The sequence below is a fragment of the Anneissia japonica genome, unplaced genomic scaffold, assembly GCF_011630105.1.
Source record: "Anneissia japonica isolate Jap-2015-1 unplaced genomic scaffold, ASM1163010v1 scaffold287879_len466271_cov187, whole genome shotgun sequence".
In the NCBI taxonomy this organism is placed as follows: domain Eukaryota; kingdom Metazoa; phylum Echinodermata; class Crinoidea; order Comatulida; family Comatulidae; genus Anneissia; species Anneissia japonica.
The window spans coordinates 164,139-181,108 of record NW_022706284.1 but is presented as its reverse complement, the minus strand read 5'-3'; the positions used below and the strand labels follow the sequence as shown (position 1 = coordinate 181,108).

The following is a 16,970-nucleotide window of genomic DNA, read 5'->3' as shown; positions in this document are numbered from 1 at the left end:
TGATATTAAACTTGTTCTGAAAGTCCAATAAGACCTCAATATTTGTTCAACTGTCAATAAGTTCATACTGTGATGTCAGCCAATTAGCAAATTCTCAATCACCACCTCTGATTAGAAAGAGGTGTGAACATATAAGGCATAGCATTGTTAACTACCAATATTAAAATTGATAGGGAAAGGTAAAGGTCACAACTGATTAACTTCCCCTTCATGAAACCAAACGAGCCAACTAAGACATTTTACAGTCTTTCTCATACTAAAATGGTATTCACATGGTGGTTTGGATAATTCATCCTAGCTACTGCTATTGAAAATTTAACTTTCTTTTACTACTGTATAGCTCTTTTTTCAACTATTTAAGTCATTAGAGTAGGTAGTAATAAAGTGAAAGAAAATAATCCTACACAAATTGAGGTGAGTTCAACCAACATCACCATCACAAAGTACTTTAGCCACATGGCCATGCAAATTTTATTTTCCTACAGGAATCCTATTGACACTCCTTTCAACTACATCTAAGCCTGAGCTATTAGTGTGAACACAACAGTGTATGTCAACTTATGTGCAAGGTCATTAAAAAAAAAAAGGATCCCAGTGTGAGCGTGTGTCTACTGATTGATAGCTGTTTTTTTTGGACCTGTTTTTTTTTTTGGGGGGGGGGGGAGAAGGGGGGGTTGGCTACTTTTGTAGATTTTTGTCACAATACCAGTATTGAAATTAATGACTACTACTTTGGCTGAAAATGTGTAATAGGAAAGCCTACATGTATGTTTATAAACAAGTCTTAACTTGATTCACTATACACTGGCAGGTGATTCATGATTTATGGGTCTAACGCTACCCTACATGCCTTCCATTTACCAATACAAATTACTTGTTGAATTCCACAACTGTTCTTGCCTTTCAAAATAAGGCTTGCTAAGGAATTTCTAATTCTAAGAGGTCAGGGGTCACCAGAATAAAGTCACTACCAACAAACATAAAGTAAACACTATAAAGTATTTATACTTAAGCAACCTGTGAAGAAGTTGATATATCTTTAAATGGATATTAAACAGAGCAATTTTATTTCATTTTCATTTTATGTTCTATTTCCTTCTCATAACAGCAACAGTACACTTGCCAAGTGCAGGAGTTTTATGAAACTTAGGACAGTGGAGTTGTCAGTTGTGAGAAAGGGAATATTTAGCTAAATATGATCTGTAACTGTGGGACTTAGATGGTTATATAATTCTAAGTGCTGTGTACATATCAATGACGTCTATGCCTTTATAAAGGACAATCAAATGACCGACTATCTCTCAAATGACTCATACTGTACAAGAATACAATTTATTTGTTCAAGAATACAATTTTCCATTTACTTATGTAAATCTTGTTGATCAATACATAAAATTACTTCTACTAAATAAACATGTAATTAAAAATGTACAAAGAACAAGTTTTACTGACTGAAGCATTAAACTACTGTATGCCCAGCATACAGTAAAACTACTATAATATCAGCAATAAATATTGCATTAAAAATAAATTTGTCAGATAAACGAAACAAAGGATCTCAATTCAAATAGAGAGGTTTATGAAATGAATACAAACCTGATGTACATAACGTCTCACAATACTGTACATTGTACTTGCATTACAGTACTTATATACAGTAGACAGCAGCGCTTAAAATTCGTAGTTTTTAGGTAGGGTAAAAAAAACAGCAGCGAAAGAATGAAGAGCATATCGCATAAAAAAGAGGACAGGAAATGGCAATCAAAGGTAACCTAAATTCTTTGATTCTAATTTAAAGTAGTTTGGTCTGCTAGAATCATCATAAATCTCACTAGTTGTGAAACAAACCCACAACAGTTGCAGTACTGTTGTTGTGTTCGCATCCCTTGAGAGGCACAGTTCAACTGAGAAGAGCAATGATTTAAACATCATTCAGGCTATAAAAAGTCTGATACTATGCTACTGCTGGTAGAGCTAAATTATAGCTACAATGGCTATACTGTGCTCAAGTTGTAGCCATGCAGGTTAAGTACGTCTCTATTTTCGCTAATTATTGTACATGAAGTAAAAATAATTGCAATAATCCACAAACAATACTTAATTTCCAAAATGAATAATATGAAATGAGAAGCAGTTCAGATAAATTATTGCAACGAGATTATTAACATTTTCATGGGCAAACTCATGAATCCAAATTCTCTCTAAAATAGTTTTAGCATAATTTATTTGCTTAAATATTTATTCAATTCCATGGGCAAACTCATGAATCTAAATCATCTCCAAAAATAGTTAAGCATAATTTATTTGCTTTACTTATTCATTTCCATGGGCAAACTCATGAATCAAAATCATCTCCAAAATAGGTGCATAATTTATTTGCTTTCTCTATTGTCAAGTGTACAGTCAAGTTAAAAAATCTGAGGTTAAATACAATGTTGAAAGACTCTTGTATTTAAAAAATGATGTAATTACAGAAGAAAATAGTAAAATGTGGCATAACATTCCTGTACATATTTCAGATTAAATATTTCAGACTTAAATTTTTTGTTTTTTACCTCCAATTCTACAGGCCACAAAGTGATACAGACCACCAAATTTGCCTCATTGACACAAGATTATAATCTACTGTAATGTAGGCTTTGGTGAGTCTGTGCCTTACTGTACATGTGCCATCATTCAAGGTATTTCCAAAGATTAAGATCAGCTCAAATCAATCCTGATTCCAATCAAGATTAGCACACCCTATTGTAGGGTGATGGACTTAAACCAATAAACACTCCCAATATTGATAGAGGCCATTTACAATTAATAAACACTACACTTGGGAGAGGGATTAAATACCTTCATACTATTTAGAATTATGAAAATCACTTCATAAAATTGCTTTAACATTATTTGGTTTAAAAAAAAGAGGTTTTTAGTACTGTACAGTAAAGCATAGTACAAACTGAATATTGGCTCATTGTTTTACAAAAAATATAAAGAATGGTAAATTGCAAAATCGAAATTTGTATGTTGGGCCTACACTTTCAGAGCATGGCGGGTGTAGAAAAATAGTAGCCTACTTAATAACGTAAAGATGACATTACAAATAGAAAGAGTAATCTAGTACATAAAAATTATTGACTTAAGCATAGAAATGATTTAAAAAATTATCAAAACATTTCCAGTGACTAGAAATGTTTCTATCATTTTTCACTGTAAACTTATGGACAACATTTTTTTCGTATACACTATGTTCAATTTGATAATTTGTATACAGTCATTTTAAACTAAGCAAGTTAATTTAAAAATGATTTTTGATTTTTTAGTATTTTTCATGGCACAATATCTTTAAACACCATAAATAACTGAAGTCAATGTGATAGCAGTATTTACAATCTGGAGCAGACTCTTCATCATAGCACAATGACATCATTTAATAATTTATGACAAGTGCCCATTAATTCTCTACAATGGATTGTGCCTGATGATATATTTATTATTCTGTTTAAACACCTGTTGAGGATTCAACAAAGAATATTATATCATTTTATTATGGCATCTAATTTTAATTTAAGGTCATCAAAACAGCATACTCACACAAGCGGATAGTTTAACTTACTAGGAAAATTATATTAATTGTATTCGAAGAAGCTATTTTCAAAATATGAAATTAAAATCTATATTTCTGAAAGGATATCTAAAGTAATTACGAGAGAAACTTGTAACTCAACAAGTTATCAATAATAATAATAATAATTTAACTAAAAAACAAGTAATATTTCAAATCGCATTCTTACCTTGTCCTTGAAAATATTTCCGATAATAAAAAGCACCATGATCAATATGTTCCAATAATGGTCCTCGTGAATAATTACCCTTGTTGCCAACCAAGTTGTGTAAATCTCTACCTCCCTCAACGATTCCTGAGTGTAAATAACGTCTCATAGACCGACCAGTACGTGCTAAGCTTACTTTACGAACTGTTTCTCCTCCGATTTCATTTATAAAGAATGGACAGCCAAGTACTAATTCATTAGATTTGCTATCAACAGGTTCTTGCTCATCGATTTCAAGTAAATTCTCCATACTTCCCTAAATTGAAAATAAATATATTTTGATCTGTCAGCTTGAATTTTCAAAATTTTTCAAAAATAATGAATGTAATTTATTATTAATAAAAATACTTTTTACCAAAAATAACACATTATTATAAGGTTAATGAAAATTTGTCAATGAATAATTTTAATAATCATATTGCAAAAAGATTTTCAACAAGTTGCAACTTCATAAATCACAGATTAGAATTAACAGAATGTAAACCAAGCTTCCTATGAACTTGGTTGACTTGCATTGTTTAGTTACTCTAGGAGCTGAGTAATACGGGACTTGTGCACTTTCGCATGCACTCAATCCTTTTCAAAAACAGATGAGATGTGTATGGGTGCATGGTTGAAAAAATTTGGTCACGCGATCTGATTTGCCTATACTTAAAAATGCATAGTTATTTGCCATTGAAAAAATGTCACATGATCAAATAAGTTCAAAGATCAAAATTAGACAATCTTTAATACTATCGTGTTGGGTATCGTTGGAAAGCTCTTTCAAGGCCGAATACAATGTAAAGGAGAAAAGTGATCAGTGTATAATTACCTTTCTAATGGTATATAACATGACCATGTATAACATGGCACGTCAGCCATCTTGAAATTCAAAATGGCGGACATTTCGAACGCAAATTAGATCGTGTGACCAAATTTTTTTCAACTATGCAACCATATACACCTGTTTTTGAAGCGAAAGTGCACATGTGACGTAACTCAGCTCCTAAGGTAAGTATGGTTAAAGCCAGGCATTCACTGAATAGTACGACGGTCGTACGACCGCAGTGAGTGTCCGGCTTCACAGTAAAACATACAAGCAGCCATTTTGTATTACCAGCAGCATATTGAAGATATACATGGTGGATACTGTAGTTTGCAGTTTACTAAGAGTATTAAGTTTGACAGAAACTGTTTGAGATTATTCTAATCAATATCATTGACAGGAGTATAACATCTCTTCTTACCATTAAACATAAAGGAACATCACATAAAGATTAATGACATGTTTACTTCACTACAGTACTAGTTTATACCACTAATGTGGCTTCTTGAGGCAATACAGAAGCCATAGTAGTGGTAAACTCAAAGCTTAGTGGAACATGTCTAAACTTTAAATTGTAATAATAGACTACTTGGTCAACAGACATTTATTTTTTTTTCTTTCTAACCTTATAAAAGACATCCACAGAATTATCACTGGTCAATTCTAAGTACCTTATAGTTCTTTAATATTATAATTTGCACAGGTATGATAAGGACAAAATTCTATTTCTCATTCAGCATTAAAAATTGTTATGTAATTTTTGACAATTTGAGCTACTGTAGGGCCTGTACACCTCAATAAAACGTACTATGTACATCTTTACATACGTATCTCTACGTACTTATTTTTACGTACGCAAATAATACGTGCGTATTATTGTACATTTTTTCTACGTATTTCAGATTATTTTCTAACAGAGAAATTCAGTTAAAACTAAATTTTAATTATATTTTCCAAAACTTGTTAACTAAATATAACTAAATAAATACAATCACTAAAATGTAGAGTATATAAAATATTCTTCTCATCTCTTAAGAAATGTATTTTTATGTTTGGATCAGTTAAAAAACTGGATTGAACAAATCTATTTATAAATAATGTGGTTCATTGGTATTAACATGACAGCTGGTGTAGAAACATATCTCTGAATGTCCTTGGGTAAATTTCTAGCATTGTTATACAGGGATTACTTTAAAACTTCACAATGACAAATGCTGATCCCTAGATATTTAGTCCTTTAAGGGTTGAACCTCAGCAGCTTAACGCTTGTGATACCCTGAACCCAGATTAAGAATGGTGCAATTGTGACCAGTTGATGAGGCACAAATTAGCATCACAGTACTGCCTCTAGGGGTCAAAAAGCCATGCTTTTATACATGTACACATAATACAATAACCTCAGAGAAAAGCAGACATATGTTCACCTACATTAAAGGCAAGACTGTCATGCACATTTAAATTATGATTGGGAGACACAAAGTATCATGTTACACAATGTTCTCTGAAGATTTATGATACATTTCAAAATAAACAGTGTGATTTATTATTCTATAATGATTATGTTTACACTGGCTTTGAGAATGTCAATGTAATATTCACTATGGCACATACAGTAGAGCACTAAAGTTTAGCTATTTTAGAATTTTTGTTCCTATACATTCTGTTAATTTTACATGCATAATGGTGAAATGCATAATCTGTAATGTATTCTTTTTATTATTATAGGTTTATTATTTACATAACACTTGTGCAGTCCAAGTTTGTAAATGTTTGACGTACCTGAGGAGTGCCAGTTTCTGTCGTCTTTGAAGCTGCAGACGCACCTGTTGAAGTATTTTTTCGTCGTAAAAGCGAGTCTCTCTTTCCGACCACGTCCGATAAATCCACACACATACTTTGCATATCATAATGAGAAAAGGCCTTTCTACCAACTCGACTATCCACTGCACTGTTTCCATCATTATCACTGTTTTTAGTCCTATCGGAATTTTCTGCTTTAACACCACGGATTTTCCTCAGAAATGACGATTCACCTCCAGTTACTGACTTTGAGCGTCCCTTTAGTTTTTCTCTCTTAAATTGTGCTCTGCGTTTCTGTTGAGGACTAAGAATGTTCTCAGCATCTGTTGCTTCTTTTTCAGATCCATTAACAACATTTTCAACTTGAGCTATTTGGGGTTTATAGCTTTGGGGTGGGGGAGGGTTTTGCTGTGACTGCTGCTGGCTTTGAATGTTTCCCCGTAGAAGTTTTTGAAAAGATGGTGGAGCTGGACTCCGTTGATCGCTTTCAGTTTTAAATTCCTGCAACATTTGGAAAAAACTATCTCCACTGTGGCTTTGAACATCTATTGAGGATGTACTACCATAATCCCTAGCACGAGCAGAAAACAGGTTGCTGTTTGCATCGTGACCATCAATCGTAGAATTACTTGAACTCTTCCTTAGTGGATAGAAGAGATTTCTATTGTCTGCACGTGACAATGCTTTTAAATTAGCTGGGGTCAATGCTGCCCCTCCTCTATTCTCGTCTGATTTGTCAAGCATCGCAAATTTATTGTTTCTTCTAAGTAACGATGGTGAGCCACGTCGACGTCGATCGTCTGTAAACCGTTCCGCTCGCTCCCTTACTGATACGTAAGCATTTGACCTTGGTGTATGACCAGAGCTTCTTAGCTCATGGTGTCTTTTGAATTCATTTTTCCGGGAAAGGTCGTCTACCATTACATAATCAAGGTTGACTGGTGTTGCTCTGAACTCACCTGATGACATCATCCTACTACTGTTAGCCTCCTTTCCAGGAGTGTTATCGTTAAATCTTTTAAGCCTATCTGCTATCAAACCACCATGTGGAATTTCTGCTTCAGGTCCTGTTGACAGAACGTTGTCGTCACCAGGCTCTGGGATTGGTTGTTCATTTTCTTTTAACACCGTTTTATGATAGTATTCAGCTGCTTTTATTGCTCGTTGGCGAATTTCATCTCCCAAATATGGGTAATTTTTAGGTTCGCGATTGCCGGGCATATATAATGTTGAACTCTCTGCTCTCCCACTCATAGTCTAAAGCATTGTTGAGTTAAAGAGTAGCATCTGACAAATTTTAAAACCTGAAACATAAAAGAAAATAAATTGTTATGTTACAGTGAATTTTATGTTTTAAAATATACATACATGCATTCTTTACAACATCTGTGTACCATATATTATACAAACTGGTCTATATTAATTATGAAGTTCCTACTTTGAAACAAACATTTTCACCTTGAAGGTGGATATCCAACCACAGACTATGGTTCTCATCAATGAGTCACCTAAGGGACAACATCCTAATCTATTCCGAAAGCCTGGTTCTCACAAGAGCCCTAGTATCCGGATCGGGAGCTAACCGTTAGCGCTAACCGTTAGCATCTGCGTAAGAACACCGGATACCGCTAACGGTTAGCAAGAGCTATCGGTTAGCAAGTAGAGCGCGTTTTTATCATCAACCAATCACACGTACGCGTTTACAATTTCCAGTTTCTTATTGGCCAGTGATTCGATTATCATATTTTTGGTATCCGGATCGGGATTTTCTTGTATGGACGCACGGCAGCTAACGGTTAGCAGGATCCGGTCCTGCTAACCGTTAGCAGCCGTGTGAGAACATAGTGTACTATAAATATTAATATTCAGATTCAAATTTATTATCATAAATGAAAAGAACATGAATAAAAGAACTCTGAAACATAGCTTGTAATTTAATTTATTTAAATAATGCTTGAGATACAAATGGCAGATAATATAAACTAGTTCCTGTACTTCTTTGTTGATGACCTACCTTTTCAACAATTGAGTTGTGTAGAGGGTGAGTAATGTCCTTTAAAGCTGAGAAAACTATTTTCTTTTTAAATTAAGGATTGTTTATTTGCTTTCTAAGTAGTGCTGTTTCCTCCTGTCCCCCACCTCCAACTTAATTTTTTTTATTGTCAATACTTCTAATGCATTTAACTGAGACTGACAAACCTATGATTCGTTGATGGTAAATTCAACTTGAAAGGTACAAGTCTTAATCTAGCTTACATTTCAATGAGAAATTCAATTATATATTTATATATTTTATTTGCTTTCCAAAGTTCTGTTTTTCCTGAACCCCCATCTTCCTCCCCTATTCATTTTTCACTGTTATAATTTGTTTACTTTTTTAATGCATTTAATTGTGATCAACAAACTAATGATTCATTGATGGCAAATTCCACTTGAAAGGAACATAATCTGGCTTACATTCCAAAGTGTAGTTCAATACCACAAACACTTTCTTAATTTAACCTTCACTTAATATAATTCTATGAAAATTAGATATGGCATTCAAATTGAAAATCAATTTAAAATTAGCAAATAAAAGGACTCTAAACAGAACTAGACTGGGTAACTCAAAGGAAAGTAATGAAGTAAACAACAATCTCAAAATATTTATGAGCTAAGCATCTGAGACTGAGAAAAATTCAAGAGTTGTAGAGGAAAGACGATCATTTCCTTAAGAGGGTACTGTAATTAATGCGTATTCTTGTGTATAGTTTACTGTTTTCTCATCATAAAGTTAATAGCAGAATAGGACATAATTACTGTATCCTCTACTGTATTTGTAAACCATTTTCAAATAAAATTTTATATTTTGTAAATAAAACAGTTGCTAGAGAAACATTTATTCTACATTAAAATTTTATAAAACTAACTTTGACTTTAATCTTCATCTGACTAAAACTTTTTTCATTTCAATGAGGATGATCATTATTTTACATAGTTGCCTAGAATTTGAAAGTAAAGATCTAACTACTGTTTAGTTTTAGTTTTAATTGTTTTATCTCAAGGCCTATAAAATTTTTTAAAAATGTAGCATTCATAACTTACAACTCGTATGGATTAATGCGTATCTTGTGTAGTTAGGGTGTGTTACTACTGATAAACACAAAATAATTGATTTTTTAAACTGCTTTTTAATGAGTACTAGACAGCCTGCTCGCGTTGCAACTGCATTTTTGATTTTTCGAAAATCGGTTTTCGTGGCGGAAATTACGTCACCATTTTGTTTATACAACATGTTGTTTTCCTATTACTGTATAGGATAGTATCTTTCTCATTTCTGTCATGATGACGAAGAGTAAGATACGGTGTAGGGCGAGAAGGCAAATGAACGAGCGACCAAACAAGGACAACGGTAGGCACAAAAGAGCTGAGAGGCCTAGGCCCAATATCCCCCCACAAAATAATTACAAAACGAATTCGTTGCTCCACATGTCTGTTGACGTTTTTAGCTTGTAGGCTTACAGTAGGACATGAACAAGATGACAAATTTTTTTTAAATTTCGTGCCTAATACGATCTAGTCTTTGCAGTGATTGACCTGGAGGTCACATTTCACCTGATAATCACTTTTTTGTGTTGCAGCTAAAAGGTACACAGCCAAAATCAGTTATTTGCTGTTCAAACACATTATACATTGCGTATTTTTAATCAATTTTTTTTTAATCGATTTTTTCAAACTGGTCCCGTTTCTACTGCGAGAATAAAAGCGATTTTTCGAAAAAGCGATTATTTCTTTCCAGTAAAAACAGGCCCTTACTGTTTCCTCATCATAAAGTTAATAGCAGAATAGGACATTATTTTACTCTATTTGTAAACCATTTTCAAATTAAATTTGATATTTTGTAAATAAAACAGTTGCTAGAGAAACATTTATTCTACATTTAAATTTTATAAAACTAACTTTGACTTTAATGTTCATCTGACTAAAACTGTTTTCATTTCAATGAGGGTAATCAATTCATAAATATATACTGTAGTGTCCTAGAATTTGAAAGTAAAGATCTAACTACTCTTTAGTTATTAGTTTTGATTGTTTTATCTCAAGGCCTATAAAATAAAAATAAAATGTAGCATTTAACTTACAAATCATATGGATTATATTTTTGCTTCAACAAATCAAAATTGCCTTTGATCAAACTTTATACCCTCGTTGTCTTGTATTTTTCAATATTGTACTCGATTTTACACAAAATATTGACTTCATCTGATTTGTGCTGATATGCTTCAATGGATGAAAGTACAGTACATGTAATTTTGCATTGCTTCTGAAAAAAAAAAATGGAATAAATATTAATACAGTAACTAAAAATAATTATTTCTGTTTAATGTTTACTAGTGGCCAATTAATGAAGCATCCATTTTCAATTTTTTTGGAAGCATACAGTTGCAGGCACAACAGTAAAGATTTTGTAGTTTTCGAGTCTGAGGCTAGGCATGTATTTTGTGTTCTTGAGAAAGAGTACTTTATCCACATAGTACAGGATACATGGTAGGTTTGAACGTCAATGGGATGATTACAATTCTAATATCTATACATATGGAACACTCTCCCATGGAGCAGTACTTGCACTGTGTGTGTTGTATAGGTGTTTAATCCAATTACCACAGTAATAATGTGAAGCCAATATAGTAGAGTCCTTGGCATTTTGCATAAGACAATTATTATTAGTTTTTCCTACACATCTTACATAAGTACACTTGCCAATTACAGGATAGAATGATGCTCTATAAAGAGTCTCTTTATGCATAAGGGACAGAACTGTACAGTAAATCGTAGAGCGCCACCTCGCATGATTAGAAAACAGGCACTGGGAATTTCTGCACTCCTTTCTCCTCTTGCTGTACTGCAAATTGTTAATTTGTGGACATGCTGATATTTTACATGTCAGTATATTTTCATTAATTTTTTAACATCTAGAGTCTAAAGGTCATTGTGTCATTGACAACAATTTACAAACCTCTTCTTCTGGTACATAATCCAATATTTAGTTACAATTAGTTTGTAAAAATTGTCCTATTGTTGTAGTACTGTACTGTATGCCAGAATAGTTTCATTCAAAGTCTACAAACAGAAATACAAAGAACCTTTGATTTACAGACTGGTTTAAAGCAATGAAAAATTGAATTCGAGGTCAATCTAAGATCAGTTCATATAGTAGAAAATGCTCCTACATTAAGCTGTATTCACATAAAATTCGAATCGATATTTGAACCGTGTTTCCGGTGAGCTAAATGCCAGTGTCCCTATTCTTACACACAGATTCAATTTTCAGACCATTTTGATGGGCCTTCCAATCAATCTAGAGCCTAGCTTAGATTTGAGTAGTAAACAAGAGCCCACCACCTCAATAAACTGGCTTGAATTTTTCTAAGACAGAAAAAAAAGCGAAAAACTGGGTAACAGTGAATGAGATACAGATTATTAAATATTTTAAAACTGGGAAACAAGGTGTAAAAATGGGAGGTCTTGGAAAAATCAGTTCTACAGCATTATCAACATTTTTTTTTCCTTTGCAAGTCCTCATCACTCCCAACTCTCTTCTTCTGCAAGTAAACACCATGTGATTTACATCGCATATCTCCTTCGTTTGGTCTGACTGGGCGGTCTTCAGCATTACGAAATGTTGACGTTTTCTAAATCAACAAAATTCCATCCCTCAATATTAATTTTGATGTGTGCAGAAACATTAGCTGAATACATAAGTTAATCAGTATTATTTAATTAATATACCACTGCAATATTTCTTGTGTTATTTAGGCACCCTAAGTAACTTTTCAACCAGGACAGGAAGGCAGGTAGGCCTGCAGTGCTGGAATAGGCCGAGTGTTGTGATGACACGATAGGGGTACTTTGTATGGCTTTCAAGTTGTAAAAGAGAATAAAGATAGTGTGATGCAATTTAGTAAATTTGTATTCCAAATTTGTTCCAAAATTATGTGGGGTGCAGCCGCCCAACGCCGACAAAAAATCGCTGAAGATTTTAGGCCTAGTCCAAGCTACCAAAGGCCTACGCCTAGTTGTACCAGATTTGGTAGACATGACAGGATCGCTGTAAACACAATATTAAACTTTATTCTTAATGAAATCAAGTTATTTAATATCTTTTATGTTGTATTAGGAGTAAAATGTGAAGAAATTCAAACTGGATTATATGTGTCATGCTTTTATATTGTTTTTAGTCTGACATTTTTTTTCTAAACTACACATTCTTTGTGTAAAATAGGTCGTGCCTCCTAAACTCTGCCTGCTAATTGGTTAATTTTTTTCGTGGAGTCATGGATGGGAAAAATGTGCTTGGCTGTGATGATATTAGATCACCCAAAGTTTTGTAGTGCATGACAGCTTGCAGACAGGAACAAGCTCTGTATAAACTGATTAATTTTCAATTAAACAGATTTATTAAAACAAATAAGAAACCCTCGTAGTTTTGTTTTACAGTCAAATCTAACAAATTTAAATGTCATTCTCTACAAATTTCCTCCGTAATTAGCAACATGTTTTTGAGGAATGAGTGAAGCTATCATTTGTAATTTACACTGACGAATCTACAACATCCAAATCCGAATTAAACGTCTCCTGAAAAGAGTCAGCCATTGTAGAAACTTGCTTTGGGTTTCGTCATCATTACAGGTTTATTGCAATCGATTTTTAAGGATTAGGCAAGGCGATAATGCACTTTATGAACAATATTAAGGCGTAACTTTCTATTTATCTAACATTAACGTTTAGGCCTTAGCCTACTGGTGTGTCGTTTTAATTAATAGAAAATCTCTGTGGCAACGATTTTAGGACTGAGCTAGCTCTACGATGCGTCGTAACCGTCGCAACAGTTCATTCACCGGGTGTTGTAACAGACAGCAATCATTATTGCATTATTTCAGGGCTGTAGGCTGAAACTAAAAACTAAAAAACTTTATAATCGGCGTAAATTTTATAGCGCCGGCGATTTTCGTTTTTTTTTTTTTGCCAACATATTTTTTCCTAATTTTGAGGGCTGGTAATAGAATATTTTGTAATATGGGAAATTATAGTCAGTTTGTTATAATCTATTGATAAGCTTGTCAACAATATGATCCCCTAAATTATAATTGGTACATTCCAAAGGAGTTTCTAACTGTACAGTAAAACCATCTAATTTCAAACATTTTCACTAAATAAATAGCCTGAGGAAAAAAAAAAATTGTTTCTAAATTTCAAACATGTTCTATTTTTGAAGCACAAATTTCACATGAAAAAAAAAGTTTAAGAACCTATTAGCAGGATATAAATCACATGATTCATGTGAATGGAATCATAAACAGTTTTAGAAAATCTACCAGGAAACAGACACTTTAACATTCTCATTTCCTTAATACTTAAAATAAGTACAATAAATACCAAGGTAATAAAAAATAATTGACTACCTACTAAGGTAGTGCTATTAGTAATCACATTTTAAAATATTTACATGATTAATCTCAGACAGAACAAGGTAAATTCCAGTTTCAAATAAACATAATATCTTTCAGTGGAAAATTTGGCCCTGAATACAGATCTGCACAGCACAGATGACTGGGGTCACTCTAACATATTTTTTTGTTTAGCCAATTGTTTGTCAACAAATTTTTTTAGCCAATTAAAGCTGTCTTTAGCCAAAATTTGACGAAAATTGTTAAAAATCATTAGCCCAACATGTTCGACAGTGGAGTCCGAACCAAGGGGCCGACTAGAGTCGTGCTGGGGCGGATCCAGAGATGTACAACGGGGGTGGAAGGGGTGGCGATCTAAACAACACTACTCTAGGGAGGTGGGAGAGATTTTTAGCACACCAATAAATGAGGTACCTGTACTTTGAAAGTTTGTTGAATATGTAGGCATATTACAAATGTTGACAAAATCATGTCGGCCTAGGCCAATACAGTATTTTCTTTTTAGTTTTGAACGATATCAGAGGTGGGGAGCTAGCGGTGGTTTACTAGACTACAGTATATTTAAAATTGGCTTCGGGCCTGATCGTATGTCACCCGAGGCACACAGTGACGTTTGCAGCAACACTAGGCTCCCTCCCACAACCCCCTACTCATCTTGAAAGACATACCGAGTTCTTTAAGTGCACAAGACAAATTGTGTACACTGGGCCTACAGTTTATAGTCCTTATCCAAGAAGACTTGTTCAACCAACAGAACCATAGGCAATCATGCCGTTCAAACAAGCGAATAATAAAATTGATATTGATAGTAATTACGAGGAAGAATTAGAAAATTTCATTGATGGTGGATGAAAATAAATTTGTTTTTTAAATACCATTTTCTTTACAGTACGAGTGCGCTAACAAGCCAAAAATATTTTTCCTTTGCTTCACATCATCGTTATCAGCAGAATTGCAAAACAAATATTTAAAAATCTTGCCTAAAGAAGCGAGATCTTGTGATGGTCCATTTTTCTGATTTACTATCAACAATATAAACCAACTGGAAATTCATTTTCCCTCACAGAAAAAACAATAAATATGAATTCTAATTTATGTGAAATGGTTCACTCTATAATCATATTATTATTAATAATACAGTAGATGACATTAGTTATAGCACATAATATCATTATCATCTATCAGTATCAGTTTCTATTGCCTATTTAACAACTAATATTATTGGCTGTGGTATTCAAAGTATTAATGGGTTTTTAGTAAGTCTATAACCATCGGTTTCTTTGTGCTATACTATAACAAACTACAGTGTTGTGAATGTTCTAATTCATTAGATCTTAACTAAACTACTCATACGATAATTAGACCTTTAAAAAAATCTTGTAGAGAGGAGAGGGAAAAAAATTAGTAATCTATCAATAAAAACTATGACTATGAATCGCTGTCAATCAGATCACACACATTAAACACACGCAAATTTATGTCCAGTGTTCTCCCCGGACCTTGAAGGGTCATGGTACCATGACTTTTGGGACTTTACTGTGACGCTGTTGAATTTGGTTTTTTTTTTTTATAATAAACAATAATATGATAATAACATTTTACAATGAAGACAAGTAAGTTTAGAAAAGTGTTAGTCAATCTACGTGGCCGATGTTTTTTTAGCTATCTACTGTAGCTAGGCCTAGGGCTGGCCTGCCCAGTGTTAAGCCTAAGTGGCTAACCTACAGTAGTACTCCAAATAGGTTGAGACGAGACGATTCACACACAATAGTACATAGGCCTATGCCTATTAAAAATGAACATTGTTCAAACAACTGTTTTACGAACGACCAATTTCCTTGGTTCAACATGTACGTAAAATTCACGTTCTGCTACAGTATGATGCTACTGGCCTGTTTCAGTCCCAAGTTCTGACTTGCCAAGCAATTTGAAGCAAAAATTTAGGTCTAAGCCTAAACTAGTTTGGCCCAAAGTTGCCATCCTGTGGCAATTCTGGCTAGGCTATAGTAACAGTATGGTCACTAATTTCACAAAAAAAATTGTTAAAAAATGGAAATCTAGTCATTTCAAAAATCTTAAAAAGCATTTTTGATGTCTGAGAGTGCCATTTCCGGGTCTAGGCAATTATTTTTTAAAAATTTCCCCCCACCATGGTGGGAGGCGTGGGGGAAAGGGGGATGGAGCAGGTACCATGATGCTTGACCCTCATCCTGGGGAGAACACTGATTGTCAATTAAATACTAACATGCTGGACTTTAAAATAAAACACACACAACTTCGTATAGAATTCAGTGTTCACAAATTCAGTCAAATATTATAGTTATATTGGACAGCATCTTTAAGGGTCACCTTCACATAAAAATGCCCTCTATTGTCACAACTTTCTGATATTGGTGCCAAGGCTAGTAGACAAAGATGTGAAATTATATTTAGCCTTGAACTGATATACAATGTCTAGCTAATAATGTATGTACAGAGGCCTAGCTTACAGGCTAAACTAACCATCTGATCAGCAAGATAGACATACTCATCTTCCTGGCACCGATCCAGTTATAGATGGAATTCTAAATGTACAGTACTGTAAAGTCTTTATCCAAAAACATGCTACTACCCATGTCTATGTGTATGTTTAGGTTGCAATCATTAGAATTATTAATTTTGAGAAAATGTATAGTTTTTCGAGAGGACAGATCAGGTAGAATGAATTATGTTTTGATTGTTATTTACAAACTTGCGCTAAGCTGACAGCTGACTAGAAATTGCTGAACGTTGCTGGTACTAGAACCTCCACAGTATTCAAGAGAATACAAACACTTGCTTAACATTTTGATTCATCTAACAATTTATTATGCTGTTAATAGGTACCGGCAAGGAAGTGTAAACTATGCAGGTTTTTAGTAGAATTTCCGGAAACTGGAATGATATTCATCTTTTTTAATTGAGTCTCTCTTGAAAACTATTGATCAAATATAAATTTTAAAAACACCTTTGTAAAGCTTATTTCATTATCTTTCATATGGTACTAAATATGTTCAAATCCATTCACAATAAACATATATAAAACGTACTAGAAGTATAGTCACTCAGTAGAGA

The 16,970-nt window shown here is 33.5% G+C and overlaps 1 protein-coding gene across 1 annotated transcript in view; it reads right to left on the bottom strand.

The window, feature by feature from the left end:
- Window positions 1–16,970, bottom strand: part of LOC117106084 (signal-induced proliferation-associated 1-like protein 1) — a 69,972-nt gene that overhangs the window by 37,951 nt on the left and 15,051 nt on the right. Inside the window, exons 2-4 of the mRNA XM_033247422.1 lie at window positions 10,551–10,732; window positions 6,409–7,733; window positions 3,783–4,077 (exon numbers count right to left, since the gene is read on the bottom strand). Coding sequence (XP_033103313.1) covers window positions 3,783–4,077; window positions 6,409–7,683 — 1,570 coding nt within the window. The 5' untranslated portion in view covers window positions 7,684–7,733; window positions 10,551–10,732. The remainder of the gene's footprint in view (window positions 1–3,782; window positions 4,078–6,408; window positions 7,734–10,550; window positions 10,733–16,970) is intronic.